General features: G+C 38.4%; 1 protein-coding gene across 1 annotated transcript; it reads right to left on the bottom strand.

Moving 5' to 3' along the window:
- Nucleotides 1–14,897: 14,897 nt before the first annotated feature.
- LOC118026494 (olfactory receptor 2W3-like) lies at nt 14,898–16,081 on the bottom strand. The gene has a single exon (XM_035029348.1). It carries the CDS (start codon nt 15,906–15,908, stop codon nt 15,024–15,026), a length of 885 nt encoding a protein of 294 aa, XP_034885239.1. The 5' UTR covers nt 15,909–16,081; the 3' UTR covers nt 14,898–15,023.
- Nucleotides 16,082–16,714: the final 633 nt, after the last annotated feature.

Below are 16,714 nucleotides of genomic sequence, written 5' to 3'. Positions count from 1 at the left end.
ATAAAATCTTAAAAAAAAAAAAAAAGAGTCTTGTCTCCTATGAAGTCTCCAGCACAGAGAAATCTGGCTTCTTCTGTCACACTTTCTTAAAACTGTTGACAGAGGGTTTTGAGATTGTCACAAATGATTCATTGGGAATTTTGGAGCTCTCCTTACTGACTTTCTGACATATGGACACATGGATGCTGCTTCCTTTTGGAAATTTTCCTCAGTCATGTAAGCTGGTTCTGTACCCCCCTTTTAGTCACCTCCTTTATTTATTTATTTATTTGTTTGTTTGTTTGTTTGTTTGTTTATCTCTCATGAAGTCTTTGCTTCAGCTGCCCACATCAGTATTTGCTCTTCCTATAATGATTCCTTTGGCTTTATTAACAAGATGGTTTTAACCAATATTTTAAGAAGCAATTCCCAAATAAATATCTGTCATAGATTCTACATAGAAGTTCACACTGTTTTATACACATGAGTCTCCAAAAGGAACTCTGACCAAACATGTACAAATAATACTCAAAATTTGTAACCTTTGGGCACCTGGCTGGCTTGGTCAGTAGAGCAAGTGACTCTTGATCTCGGGGTCATGAGATCAAGCCCCACATTGGACATAAAGCTTACTTATAAAAAAATGCACCCCTTGAAATTTTGCAACCTGCACAGGGATACCTGACTCCAATTTCTTTCATCTAGCAGTTTTACATCTATAATTATCTTGCTTATTTATATTGCGTATCTATATGCGTGTGTATGTTTTCAATTTTATCCAATTGCAAAGACCTTAGCAGTCATATTTGCTGTTGTAACTATTACTAAATCCCAAGTTTGGCTGCTTGTTACTCGGAAGGCCAATACTCAAGAGATGAGTGTTGATTGAAAAGGAATATGAATTTTATTCTTGAGGCCAGCCACCTGGGGAGAAGGTAATGCTTCCCCAAAAGCCAGATGAGTGATTTCTGCCTAGCCAAGAGTGTTTTAAAGGGATGGAGGCTGTTAATCAGTGAGGGGGTACAGTGGTCTGTAACATTTCCTGATTATGTATATATTTAGGGTTGGCTATTTTCAGCTTCCAATGCTTCAGAGTTGTGCAAGAGTTCTAATTCATGTTCTGTGACATGCAGGGCCTTTCTATTCTCCTTTAAGAAAGGAGTGCAAAATTTATAGATACACAAGGATGGTTAATAAATTACTCATATAAACTTAAGAATACCTATTAAAGATCACCATGCTAGTTATAATGATCAAGGTTGCTTCATAACTCTAGTCTCTGAAAGAATTAATAGCACATAGTAGGTGCTCACTATACTTGTTCAAATGATGAGTGCATCAGTAGATGGAAGATGCAGTTGTGGTGCCCAATGGCAATACCTACAATGGAAACACAGATTGTTGATTGGTCTGATAGGTGAGAATCAATCCAGTGATTATGACATATCATTTTCCAGGATCCTGTGGAACAAAACACAACTAGTACAACTTCCTAGTTTATGTCTCATTTTACTTCTGCAAATGCCTGTGTCTTTTGTGGATATGAGATCTTTGACAATGATCATAATGAAAGAGTAAAGCTGTAAACATCTGTGACAAAGAGAAGATTATAGCTACAATAATGCAGTTGTAGTAACTCAACAGATTTTTTTTAAGAGAGATTTTTTTGAAAGATGATGTTCCTCAAGCAGTATTTAGAATAAACAATTGGGAAGGATGGATGGAATTGAGAAGGAAGAGCTTATAGTAATCAGATGTTTGGAATAAAGAATTACAAACTAGTTTTTCAAACTAGAAAAATAGCTGTGGCAAAGGTAGAATTTAAATGAGCACACATGCTTGGGTGGCTCAGGCAGTTAAGTGTCTGTCTTCAGCTCAGGTCATGATCCCAGAGTCCTGAGCTGAGCAGGGAGCCGGCTTCTCCCTCTGCTCCTACCCCCTGCTTGTGATCTCTCTCTCATGCTCTCTCTCTCTCTCAAATAAATAAAATCTTTAAAAAAAATAAAATAAATGAGCCCACAAGAAGTGGAAAATTTGATGTCAACATACACTGAGTCAGTTGAGCCATAAGTTTTATGGTTATTGAATACAAAATATATAATAAATAAGCCAAAGAGTATGGCATATTTCTTGTTTGGGGGACTGCTAAAATTCCCAAAATAATCACGTGAAACAATATGAATGACTTGTTTTTCTCCAGGACTGTCAATAGGTGTAGATTATATATACATTATTTGTAACACACTTCCTGAGCAACTTCTCTATCTTAAAAGCACACACACACATATACGCAAATACAGGTACACACACATATGTGTGTATATACATTGTCAGGGACCAAGAATTGCTGTCCCTTTTAAGGTCTTTCTAGCCTAAGAATCAAATTGACAGGAGGCAGATTAATAGGAGAAAATCAAGTTAATAGTGTATATAGGGGAAATCCCCATAGACATGGAAATTCCAAAGGCAGTGAGCAACAAGATGCTTAAGAGCTAAGGAGAAGGATAGGAGTCTGGGAATACAAAGGGGAGGAAGACCATTAGCTAGGTGAGAGAACGTGTTTGGAAAACAAAGGTTACCCTATTATGTAGATAGGTGTTTTATGTAAAGAGGATTCTCCCTTAATAGCTCTCTTCCTAGGATAGGCAAGTAGTTGAGAGCGGGGGAGATAAAAGAGCTTTTCCAGAATCTGCTGGGTTTTGGTTACTTTTTTTAGATTTTATTTATTTATTTGAGAGAGAGAATGAGAGAGCACATGAGAGGGGGGAGCGGGAGAGGGAGAAGCAGACTCCCCGCCAAGCAGGGAGCCCGATGCGGGACTCGATTCCGGGACTCCAGGATCATGACCTGAGCCGAAGGCAGTCGCTTAACCAACCGAGCCACCCAGGCGCCCGGGTTTTGGTTACTTTTAACTCAAAATAATGTTCATGTCAGAGTGGCCTTTTTGGGGTAGTCTGACCTTTGCCCCTACAATATTATGAATGTATATTTTATCTGTGTGTGTGTGTGTAATATGTAAAAAACAAAAAACATAAATCACAGATTAAATAGCTATGTAAGTATTTATACATTTTTAGATAGAAAATGTCTTTAATAATTTTATGTAAAATATTCCACGAAATTGATTGGGATTCAATAGAACATTAGAGAGTTCTTCCTATGACCAGGATAGAGGTAGAGTCAGTAAAAATCTTCAGTGGGAATGATCATCAACACTTATGCAAAGGTAAGAAAGAGACAAAAATCAGAGGTGAAAGAACTTTTATCATCTGCTCTTACTTCATAATTTTGTAGATTGCCAGCAGTGGAGTCCCTGCTGTAATTGTTTTCCCTTTGAAAATATTCCACAATACAAGATTTTCCCTCTCAGGGAACATTGAATTTCCATACTATAAATTTTCTATAAAGATTATGGGAATTTTCCTCATCTAGAAGAGTCTTAATTTCTGCCAGATCTGATATCATTGGTAATATTACCCCCAAAGGGACAAAAATTAGTTCTATGAGTTTAGAAAAATATCAGCTATTGTAGTAGTTTTAGACCCTCCCTTAACTACATAAATGAATTTAGATAGGGCCTGGATCAGAGAGAGAGTTATTACCAGAGATAACTTTTATCTGAATGAACTATCAATATGGCAGGGAAAACATCTACTTACCAAATATCTGCTCTTCTTACTGTCCTGTGAATCACCCTCCTTCCTTTTGAAACCCCAGGTGCCATCCCATTTCTTAGTTCAGGTTGGCATATAAACCTCAATTGCCTGATTTGTCTTCAGGTCTCATATTTTTATGGGGCCCCTCTACACATGTCATTAAATTTGTTTGGCTCTTGTTAACCTATCGTATGTTAATTTGATTATTAGAGCAGACAGAAACCTAGAAAGGCAGAAGGAAAAGCCCAAGGGATAAGGAAAGAGCAGATTACTTCACGTTCCTATGGGGGATGGAAAGTGTCCATGTGGTAGATTACCTTACTGTTACCAACCAGAAAGTCCCAGACTGACTGGTCAAGACTACATCCTGGGGATGGTTGAAGCTGCAGTTTGGTTAGGTATTAAAATTTGCTTCACTGTTGTGGACTTAGCATAAGTGACTCTATTTTGGGACTGCTCTTTCTTTTAAACAATCCCCCCACTTTTTATCAAATTCTTAGCTTATCTGAGAGATGTGATCAAAATTTAAGGCATTAGCACCATTCTCAGCTATTGCTAGCAGTTTTTGTTGATCTTTTTTAGTATTCATAGGACATGACATTTTTGCTTAATCCCTGTGATATTCATAGCTCATGGTTTCAGGTAAACTTTTTTTCTTTTTTTAAGTCGGTCATTTTCTTCATTCCTGTCTGGCAGTCCAGTCTTACAGAGATCATTTGCTTGGTGGATAACAGTTGCAAGCAGGTATTTAACATTTTTGAGAGAATAAAACACACCAGAGAGACTATTATGGTTATTATAAGCAGGATAATTTTCAATATTTGGAGTTCACTTCAGAGCCATGGTCCCCAAGACTCAAACCAATAAAAATCAATAAGTCAAAGAAAGACCATACTGGAGTCACCTCTTTACGCTAAGTGGCTTGCTCAGTGATTTTACATAATTGAGTTTCAACTGCCCCCTAAAGTTTTAATCTGGGTTAAGCAGGTGGTATTAATTAAACACAGATACCTTGTTCAACTAAAAGATTATCAAGGGATACCCTTTTATCAAAAATAACTTTGGCCAGAGAATCCAAGAGTCTTTATTGGGCAGATATCGTCTTAGTGATAAATTCCATAATATTTTAAGGAATTAAGAAGAGGTTCCTGATCATAACCTCATTAACATTTACTCCTTACCAGGGAAATATGGTCCTGTTACAGAAAGTGAACCTGAATCTTGAATGCCTCCTTAAATTCCCATTTGAATCTGTCACTCAGAACACAGGTAGTTTTATTCTGGTTACCCTTGACTTGCATCTCTTTCTTAGAACAGAGCTTGGACACAAGATTCCCCAATTTTGGGATTCTTAACCAGAGGCAGGGAACTAGCCCAGGGGGTCCCTATCATCATAAATAGATCAGAGATTTTTATGACAAATCCAACATTCTGAAAGTTTACTCTTATTAGCAATGGCCTGGAAGAAGATGGCATTATCTTTCCAGTCCAATGCCAGAGTGAAGGAAAGAAATATAAATAGGAATTTGTGGGGTTTTGTTTGTTTGTTTGTTTGTTTTTTAGAGCATGAAATTTTGATACAGCATCTTGGAAGGAAGCAGTCTACATTGATGTCAGCTACTTCTCTTTCTAGTCAGTTTGATTTGGAGATCTCCAGCATAGGGCCAGATGTTATGCAATGCCTTCTTCAACTGTGAGATGTATATCTGGGGGTCAAGCCCCTAAAGTTTGGTTTCCAACAGGGTAGTGAGGAGGACCTAGCATAGTGCCTCCAAGGAGATTCAAGGGCAGTCTTTATTCTTAGCAATTCCAAATCAGAACAGTGAGAGAAAATTGAAAATGCTAGTTTGGAGAGTTGAGGAAATTAGAATTTAGGACTCAATCCAGTTTACAGGTATGTAACAAAATGTCGAAAACAAATAACAAGATTAGAATCTAATAATTTAAAAGCATATATTTTTTTTCTTTCTACAATTGCCCCACATTTTTTTTTAAAGATTTTATTTATTTATTTGAGAGAGAGAGAAATGAGAGACAGAGAGCATGAGAGGGAGGAGCAGACTCCCTGCCGAGCAGGGAGCCCGATGCGGGACTCGATCCCGGGACTCCAGGACCATGACCTGAGCCGAAGGCAGTCGCCCAACCAACTGAGCCACCCAGGCGCCCCTGCCCCACATTTTTAAAAGATTATCACGTACAATTTTTTTTTTTTTTGCCTCCAACTTCGCCTAATTATTTACATAAGTGCAACAGGAATAGCAATTGACACATTTGAAGCTCTTTTTAAGATTATTTTGCTAAAAGGGCGCCTGGGTGGCTCAGTTGGTTAAGCAACTGCCTTCAGCTTAGGTCATGATCCCAGCATCCTGGGATCGAGCCCCGCATTGGCCTCCCTGCTCAGCGGGAAGCCTGTTTCTCCCTCTGCCTGCCACTCCCCCTACCTGTGCTCTCTCTCTCTGGCAAATAAATAAAATCATTTAAAAAAAAAGATTATTTTGCTAAAAACTTGTAAATAAGCTACCAGGCACATTTTTCAAGGCGCTTTATTGGCTTAGAGTCAACCTTAGTTTCTGAAAACTGGTCATATCTGAGTCTATGAACATCTTTATTAAATATGACAGTCCAGCAAACCCTTGACAATATAGCTGATATTGTCAATTATATCCTGTTACAAGGAGAGGAAACTCTCCTTGCACTTATAAAAATAGCTTACAATATTGCCCTGAAAAGAATACTCAAAAGAGTTTCTGAAATCTATTGGGAGCAGTTAGGGAAAAAGTAATATGTCACCTTAAGCGTCTGCCTTCGGCTCAGGTCATGATCCCAGGGTCCTGGGATCAAGCCCCGCATCGGGCTCCCTGCTCAGCGAGGAGCCTGCTTCTCCCTCTCCCGCTCCCCCTGCTTGTGTTCCTTCTCACGCTAACTCTCTCTCTGTCAAATAAGTAAATAAAATATTTAAAAAAAAATAAAAAATAAAAAAAATAAAATGTATACTTTGCCAAGTTGTTGTAAGTCATACATAGCTTAAGATGATAGTTTCCTTAAATCTGGAAAAGCAAAACATTAAAGAACCAACAATGTTTCAAACAAGAAATCATAAAAATTATGAAGTTTCCCTCAGTTCATTCAGTCCTATGTGATTAATTTTTATTCTGCTTGAATCAAGTATTTCTATTAGTTTTGGTAATTCTTACTCAGTTCAGTTTTTTTTTTAATTTTATTTTATTATGTTATGTTAATCACCATACAATACATTGTTTTTGATGTGGTGATCCACAATTCATTGTTTTCATAGAACACCCGGTGCTCCATGCAGTATGTGCCCTCTTTAATACCCATCACCGGGCTAACCCATCCCCCCTCCCCCTCCCCTCTAGAACCCTCAGTTTGTTTCTCAGAGTTCATCGTCTCTCATGGTTCATCTCCCCCTCCGATTTCCCGTTATGAGAAGAGTCCTTTTCCTGAATGTCCTTGAAGATGAAGCACTTTCACAGGAACACTTTTGCAAAGTATCAGAGTAAAACAATAACTGTCAACACTAAGAAAAACTTTTTAACATGCTCATTGTTAGGCATCTAGTGAGAATTTATTATAGTGACATTGACAAGGAAGTTTTGTTATTTCTGTAACATACCACATATTAATACAGTAACTGGACTTATGACTGATAACATTATACAAGGACATATCAAGCTTTAGGAATTTCATACAATTTCTTGAACTCTTATAGTTCTACAAATACAACATAAAAACAACTTAGTATTATTTCTTATTTGACAACACTTCCCATATAATTTAACATATCAATGAGGCTAATTAGTTTAACATGTCCTTTAAAAAATAAATAAAAAGGAAAGAGAGGGTCTTTGGAAATGTTTCAGGGACCCTCTGAAAATTCTCAAAGTTGTTTGAGGTCAAAAAGACTCCATTCATATTTTGATTTGGGGAAGTCTGTCAAAATATCAAAAGGTTTTAAAACACTTGATCAAACAGGATCATAGGTCACTGTTAAATAATACCTAGCTTTTATAATAGAGAATACTCAATTTTCTAAAGAAATCAGAGACCTGATAAAAATAATGCAGGGAATTATTTTGACTAAACACAAAATATGTGTATTCTAGGCAGATCATTTAAAAGGTAAAGAAAACAAAAAAATATTTGTTTAAATTCCTCATTAAGGGGCGCCTGGGTGGCTCAGTTGGTTAAGCGACTGCCTTCGGCTCAGGTCATGATCCTGGAGTCCCTGGATCGAGTCCCGCATCGGGCTCTCTGCTCGGCAGGGAGCCTGCTTCTGCCTCTGACCCTCCCCCCTCTCATGTGCTCTCTCTCTCTCTCATTCTCTCTGTCTCAAATAAATAAAAATTAAAAAAAAAAATCTTTAAATTCCTCATTAAAAGCAGAGAAAAAATTCTAAGAAAACTTTGTCCTTTTAACACAAAGAAACTGAACTGTAATTTTAAACCAACTTTCTCTTTTTTAAAGATTTTATTTATTTATTTATTTGAGAGAGAGAATACAAGCAGAGAGAAGGGGCAGAGGGAAAGAGAGAAGCAGACTCCCTGCTGAGTATGGAGCCCAACACGGAGATCAATCCCAGGACCCTGGAATCATGACCTGAGCCAAAAGTGGATGGTTAACTGACAGAGCCACCTACATGCCCCCCCAACATGCTTTTGATACTAAAAATAATTTACCTAAATTCACTTAAATTTATTCCAATCTTAGCCAGCTCTATTTTTTTCTTTATTATTTCTAGTAGTTTTAATAACATATATTATAATTTTCACCCTTAAAGATCTTTAATTGCTAGTGGAAACTAAGGAATGAACAATTATGAGTAGTCTTTTACATTAGCATTCTGTAGATTGGCAAACATAAATACTTTTGTAATTTCTAGAAACATGGGCTTTTTATGAAAATTTCTCAGCACAGCATAAAGTATATTTACTAACAGACCCAAAATCTTTACTTCTTTGTAATAAAAAATCAAAAGAAGATACTGCTAGGTTCAGTAGTTAATGCTTCATTGTTTTACATTCTTTTAGAAATGATCTAGCTATTTAATGATCATCCATCATTTAATTTAACTTGGTAAAACTTTAAGATTTCAGGTTACCAAAAAGATTGAGGACACTATTTTAAAAATCACTTAAAAACTTTTATTTATTTCATGTTCATTTATTTACTTGTTCTCAACAGTTAAGTTTTGATTACTTATGAAAATTTCATCATGGTAAGTTGTTTTTCTTGATGACAATTTTTTGGCAGAGATGATGTAAACTTACTTAACAAATAAACAGAAATAGACTAAGCTATATGTATACATTATATTTAATATTGATAACTCTAGACATTTCCATTTTAATTAAACCAACAAATTCTAATTGAATATTTTCCCAAATTGTGTGAACCTGAAAAACATTGGGTTAGTTTTTATTATATTTCTGAGAATTTGGGGTATACTTAATTCATATAACCCCTTGTTTATTTTTAAGCCAATTAGATGCCACTTTTCTACAACTTACTTTTTGCAATATCATCCAGATGTAGAAAATGCCACACATCTACAACACACATATAGATAGACATACATGAACATACAGGCAGATGAAGAATCCTCATAGTTTCTGTAGCTAAAGCTTTTTATCACTAATATTTGTGGAGAAGCCACTTAAGATTTGTTGAGTTCTGACAAGTAATCTTATGGAAGCTGTGGAACATTTTTTTAACCTCTTTTCCCCTTTATTATTATTTTCTTTTTAGTCTTAGTAATTGGGGATGCTCTAGATAAGAATTCCTAAAGGAATCAAGTAGAAGGAATGCAAGTTCTTCAAATAGGAGTTTGGTTTCCCAAGGTCAATATTTACAAAAACTTTTGAGATAAATAAGGGAGGTTTTAGGAGTGATAAAAAGAAATAGGTAAACTTTGAACTGCCTCTAGAGCTGCATTTCTACTTTTGTAAAGATTTGTAAGAAAGGTTGAACTGCCGTGGCATCGTAAATGACATCCATCCATTGAACTACTCTACCTTCAGTTTGCCTAAGGGAGAGGCCTGAAAAATGTTACTATCAGGCTCTGAATATCAGTTTCCAATTTGGCCAATATTTGACTAAAGAGCCACTTATAAATTTCTTTTAAATATCTTGCCATTTTTAGCCAGAAAAACTATAGGAAGATCTGGGAGGGATGACTTGTAAGAATACTTAGATATTTTTTGTCAGTTTGTCAAGGACCTCATCTGTAGGTTCTGAGTGGAGTTTTAGTAGAGAATTATGGCTTCAGTATTTAGCAGAATTTGGAAAAGTTTTCATTTTAATTTTAGTTTCCCTCAGCTGATTGAGGTAATAATGTAGCAGTTTACCAGAAAATCCTTCAGAGTCTCATCAAATCTGTAAGGTGCTCACAGAGACCACCCTCCAAAGGTAGATATGGGGTTGTCTGTAAGGCCATTAACTTTGTAGACTTCTGTTTATAGACCAGTAGTCTCTTCAGAGAAAAGACAACTCATACAGAGGATTAGTAAGATGAGTATTCAAATAAGGGAGCAGTAGGAATTACGTCGATTTTACAATCTTTTTTATTAGGTACCTCTTGCATCTTTATTTTTTAAAGATTTCTTTTTTTTAAGATTTCATTTATTTATTTGAGAGAGAAAGAGAGTGAAAGAGAGAGAGCTCAAATGGGGGGAGGGGCCAAGGAAGAGAGAGAAGCAGACTCCCCACTGAGCAGGAAGCTCAATGCAGAGCTCTTGAACCCAGGGCCCTGGGATCATGACCTGAGCCGAAGGCAGATACTTAACTGACTGAGACACCCAGGTGCCCCAAATTTTATTTTTTTGTTGTTGTTAGCCTTTTGTAATAAATCTTTCATTTGTAATGAAGTCTATTTTGGAATTTTGAAGCATTTTGGAGGCATTTGCATGCCAGTTAGAATAGGTATCCCATTTTCTTTGTTTAATTTGAGAACCGTTATTTCAAGTGCACTTCTTAACTAATCTTATCTAATTGGAATTTTCCTCATAATGGCCATTATAATTGCCCTGAGAGCTAGCAGCAGTTTAGTAGGACTCTTAGTTGTAAATGGAGGTTAACCCACATTTCTGTCCAGCTGTATCTGGATACAAATAATGCAACACACGTTTCTGTCCAACCATATTTGAGGGCCCCAGCCTGATAGTTGCCAAGCCAACCTCTTGAGAACAAAGCAAGTTTACTAAAATTTTTCATTTTGTAGATATTAATAGTATCCAGGACCATAGTTCTTAGATCCCATGTCTTTTAGCTACCCATTATCTATACATAAACAAACATGTGCACCTTAACATATCAGCAGTAACCAAGTGATGTTACTGCACCCTGACCAAGAGAAGTCCTTGTGTACACAGCCAATAATTCCCAGCAAAGAATTTGGGACTGGGGAAGAGATTGAACCAGTAGACCTCAATAAATAAGGACCAGTGACTGATTCCAAACAAATGAGGAACTGCAGCCCGCAGTTCCCAAGGTGGAATCTGGGACAGAAGCAAGAGCTGGGGTTCCAGTCAAATGGGGGAATTGTGGTCCAAACATCCAGCAGTTCCTAATGTGGAACTAGTGATTTCAAACACATGGGGAACTGACTGGAAAGCCAATTAATTTGGGAAGCTTGATGCAAAAGGAACAGAGCTCAGAACTGAGAGGAACTTACCTACAGCACTCAGAAATGGCAAGAAAGAGAACTCAGAATGGTTCACAGGCACCATACCTGTGCTTCTCATTGTCCACAAATGGAAACAGTGTGAGAAGTTTCCTTTGGATCCCACCATCTTTGCCCCAAATCTGTTAAATAACTTGAATTCAATGGAATAAATTTTTCATATCTAATTGGTCTTCTTAATGAATCAGACAGCATCCCACCTAGCAAGTGGAAAGGCACTCCAAGGAGCTCTACAAAATGGGAGGCTTTTATAGACAGAAGGGAAAAGGGATAAGGAAAGAACAGATTAGCTCATTTTTCTTTGGGGAATGGGAAGGGTCTTGTGGCAGATTACATCCTTGGTGCTGAGCAGAAAATTTCAGACTGACCAGTAAAGACTACATTCCTGGGGAAGTATGAACTGCAGTTAGATTAAGTATTAAGCCTTGGTTTGATGACATGGGCTTAACCCAAGTGACTCCATTTGAAGCCTGTTGTTTCTTTTTAACTGAGTTGGCCTGGCATTTGGGGATTGGCTGCTTGGTTTCTGGTCAAGTGAAATATTTTTAGGAATGTTCAAGTTGGGTTTGCTGACATGGCACGTTGGGCAAAAGCAGCTCCATCTTGGGCCTAGAAATTTATTTCAATACAAGGAATATCACCTAGAAAAGGAAAGGGCCCAGGGACTTATCTAGAAGCTAAATATGGGTGTCCTGAGTCTGAGGAAGAGGAGCAGGGGACATATCTGAGTCATTTACAGAAGGTCCATTCTTTACAATTAGTCTTCTCATGGGGCACAGGAGAAAGGGTAAAGGAATTTCTTATGTGTAACTGTTTTCTGGGAGCACAAGGCTCAGGTAAAATCAACTTTGCTCTGGCTCAGCTCCAGGAAGTTGCGTCTTTTACATGATTCCACAACTACCTTTATGGGTGACCCTGTGTCACAGGATAATCAGATGTGTTAAAAACAAGATAACGAGTCACTTATATTAAGCCCTACATCACCAAACTGAGACTTAATTACAGTTTCAGTTCTCCCAGAAGTGGAATCTTACACTGGCCAACCAGAAATTGCCTGGTCAACCTTCTTTAGAGGGTCTGCCTGAGAAACCTCTGCCATCTCCTATAAGGAAAGCAACCTTGCAATAATGAGTTCACCTTTGCCTAGTACGACTTCCCTGTTCCTGCTCCCTTCTGCCTATAACAGCCTTTCATTTTGTAGAGCTCTCTGGGGCTCCTTTCCAACTGTTAGAGTAAATGCTGCCCAATTTACGAATCACTGAATAAAGCAATAAGATCTTTAAAATTCACTCAATTGGATTTTGCTCTTAACAGAGGAAACAACCAAACTACTCACCACAGCCTGTAGAACTACTTTTATTTGTTAGAGTTATGCAAATCTTTTGTTCTCTGTGTGACACTTTTCCAGAAATAGAAACACTGGCAACTTCGGAGCCCATGTGGCTGTACCTCAGGTCTACTCAGGGCATCCAGCAAGTTCTTTTCAAGATGAAGATGGGTTTGTAGAAGCCCTGGGAGCACTGCCCAATAGGCTGTATATTAAGGAGGTGTTGTGGAGTTTTATATCTCTTTGGTGGAAACCCTGTCATACAGGTAACTCTCATCAACCCATTGATATCACTACCCTTTAAAACAACAGTTTTGAATATTCAGATCAGGGTCACCTTGAAACATGGTATGCCTTCTTTCAAGAGACCCTGGATTGTCTGCAGTTAAAGGATCTCATTGGGGCTGATGCCATTCGAGGTAAGGCAAGGTGAAGGAATAAGGAGGTTAGAAAGGGAAGATGGGGATAGAGGACCATTGTGAAAGAGGAGAGACTATGAAGCTTAGTCACTGAGAATAAAAATGATGACATTCCTTAACCAGGTTTTTTTTCCTCATTCCTTCCTCACCTTATCTCCTCTTGGTCTATGCATCTTATCTCAGCATATTCTAGGATGTGTCTGCCCTCCAAATACTTGCAAAGAAAGCTGAGTGTAATCTATATGCTATGTTGTTAAAATGGTCTGAGGACCAGCTGTGAACAAGAGCACCCCATGGGAGGTTTGCAGAAATGCAGACTCTCAAGCCCCTCCTAAGACCTACTGGATCAGAATCTGCATGTTAACAAGATCACAGATCATTCATTTGCACATTAAGTGGAAGAAGCCCTTGATGGGGTTTAGTACACACTACCTCAAAATGCATCACTTTGGTGTACTGAATATTTTAAGATGAAGGAATTTTTGAATTGTATGTGTGGGAAGGACTTTCTGATCTCCCTGAAGCAAGTCATAAGATCCTCATATGGGATTGCTCCCTATTCCTAGAGGACAGGAACATCTTTATTTCCAAGATGGAGGGGACCATGAGAGGAATCTGAAGACACAGGCCTTGCTAGGTTTACCTCAGTTTATTTAATTTTGCTTATACCCCCACTTGTCCTATCGTATTTCTCCATCACTGTCCACTCTTCATCAAATCTAGTGTAACAATAATTTTTCAGGGTTTTTTATCTCCTTATGAAATCTCCAATGTCATGTAAACTTATATTAAACAAATTTGTATGTTTTTCTCTAATTAATACATCTTTAATTTTCAGACCCAGTCAGGACATGAAAAGGGTCCAGGAAAACCTTTTTCTCTCCTACACTGTGCTGTATTATGCAAGGAATGACAGTAAGTCCTGCTCTTTAGACCTAAAGGGCTTTGACACTACTTAAATGCTTAAGGATTTTTGCTTTTTAAAAATTAGTGGAGCAGTTGAAACAGCAGAAATTGGGAGTCAGACAAAACTTGGAGTGAATCTCTGGTTCATTTCTTCATGAGCAAGTGATTTAATGTGAAGCCTCAAGTACCACATAGGTAAAATAAAGACAAAGAAAATCATGCTGATTTCTGACAAATGCCTAGAGGATTAGATGATTTAAGAGCAACTGACTCACAGCAGGAGATAAATAAACATCAGGTTTTTCTCACTAATGAAATAAAAGCATACCTAAAAAATAATGATGCATTAAGACTAAAATGACCCATATGTCATTTGTATGGGTTAACTTCTTGTTTTGCCTACAATTTAAGCCAGACTTGGGAGAAATGCTAAAGGTTGGGGACAAAGGGTAGGAAAAAAAAAAAAGAAAGAAAGAAAAAAGCATGACTTGATGAAAGACTTTGGATGAGCATTTGAAAAAAAAAAAAAAAAGAAAATACCCAATGTGTTAAAATAGCCCATGTTTGATGGATGTTAGCTAAGAGAAGTTATCAGTTCATGATCATTCTGACTAAAAGACCAAGAAAGTTGTTAATAAATTAAAAACAAAGAACAACAAAGGCAAAATTCTGATTAAGAAAAGTAGTTTCTTAGTTGGCACTCTGGTATAAGTTGTGAAAAATCTTTATAACTATTCATCGTACTTCGTTCTTCAGACCTGTATTATAGATCATTTGGGGGTTTTTGAATGCTATGTGTTGTGCAGTTCACTCATTAAAACATAATTTGTAACTGAAACAGTTGTAGAAGTCTAGGAAAAGTTATGTAAGTTTGGAAGGACAGGTTAAGAGCAGGTCTGATCTAACAGTTCCAGATGCCATCACTGATCTCTGAAGGAGTTGACAAACAGATGGAGAAGCCTATCTCCCACTCACTCTTAATCCTTCCCTACCTCTCTGTTACCCAGCAGCATCCTCCTCAGGGCCCACTTCACCTCCTAGTTTCTGAGGGTGTAGATCAGGGGGTTCAGGAGTGGTGTGACAATGTTGTAGAAGAGGGTGAGGAACTTCCCCTGGTCCTGGGAGGAGCTGTTTCCAGGTCGCATGTACATGTAGATGATGTTTCCATAGAAAAGGGAGACCACTGTGAGATGGGAGCCACAGGTGTTGAAGGCTTTGTGCCTCCCTGAGGATGACTGAATGTGTAACACGGCCCTCAAAATGTAGCTGTAGGACACCAGGATGAACACCAGAGGTGACAACACAATGCCCACTGCCAGGACAAAGACAGCACCCTCGATGGCAGCTGTATTGACACAGGCCATCCGGATCAGGACAGGCATTTCACACAGGAAGTGGTCCACACTGTGGTGCCCACAGCGGGGTAAGTGCAGGGTTACTGGGGACATGGCCAAGGAGTTGGCTACCCCACAGCCCCAGGCCACTGACACCAAGCCCATGCAAAAGTGTGGATTCATGATCACCAGGTAGTGGAGGGGTTTGTAGACTGCAACAAACCGGTCGTACGCCATGACAGCCAGGAGCAGGCATTCTACACAACCCAGACCCAGAAAGAGGAAGAGCTGGATGGCACAGCCTGTGTAGCTGATGGTCTTGTCACGCCCATTCAGGTTATAGAGCAGCTGAGGGATGGAGCTGATGGTGAAACTGAGGTCCAGGAAGGATAGGTGGGTGAGGAAGAAGTACATGGGAGTATGGAGGTGGGGGTCCAGCCGGGACACCAGGATGATGGTGGTGTTGCCCACAAGGGTCAGGAGATATGCAATCAAGATGACCACAAAAAGGATCCTTTCCAGATGGGGATGGTCAGAAAACCCCAAAAGGATGAAATTTCCCTTGGTGCTCTCATTGGTCCCACCCATCTCTACTGAACCTGAAGAGGAATATTGATACGAATAATAGTAACATCCATTATAACAGAACACTTACAATGACCCAAACATTATTTTATGCTTTTTACACTTATTTAGTCATTTAACCCCCAACAACAAGGATATGGAGTTGGCATTCTTTTTATCTGTGACTTACAGAAGAGGAAACTGAGACAGATGTATGTTAAGCAAATTATCATATTCTAGAAAGGAGCAGAGCTGATTTTGAATCCAGGAAATGAAACTTAGAATCTTCTTCCTTTACTGCTGGAACAGATCCTAATTCCAATGACTGGAAAAGAAATGCTGCTATGGTCCAACCATGGATTCCTCTCAAGAGCCAACTTGCTAAGCTCCTGTTCAAACCTCAGAGGCCACAAATGGAGCCCCAGAATAACCAATTAATAGTATTTAGAGAATATCCGTTATATGTAGAATACTTTATCAACTCTTTATCCAAAAGACAAACCTCATTTATTTTTTTGTTGTTGTTCTTGAGATGATTTTGAAGTACCTGAGTAGATAAATAATGATAAGAAAATAAAATATTACTAAAGCAATATACACATAAAATTACCCCTCCACACTTCTTTCTCTCTTTCTCTCAATTGGGGATGATATTCAAGAAATGAGTATTTGGGGTGCCTGTGTGGCTCAGTCAGTTAAGTGTCTGCCTTCAGCTCAGGTCATGATCCAGGGGTCCTAGGATCAAGCCCTGTGTGGGCTCCCTGCTCAGTGGGGTGCCCAATTCTCCCTTGCCCTCTGCCCCTTCCCCCATGCTCTCACACTCACTTTCT

This window comes from Mirounga leonina, unplaced genomic scaffold, assembly GCF_011800145.1.
Source record: "Mirounga leonina isolate KUSES-001 unplaced genomic scaffold, KU_Mleo_1.0 Mir_239, whole genome shotgun sequence".
Taxonomy (NCBI): domain Eukaryota; kingdom Metazoa; phylum Chordata; class Mammalia; order Carnivora; family Phocidae; genus Mirounga; species Mirounga leonina.
This window is presented reverse-complemented; position numbering and strand designations above follow the sequence as displayed.

Bases quoted from the DNA above. Each gene is read 5' to 3' on its own strand.
- LOC118026494 (XM_035029348.1), bottom strand. From the start codon at position 15,908: ATGGGTGGGACCAATGAGAGCACCAAGGGAAATTTCATCCTTTTGGGG.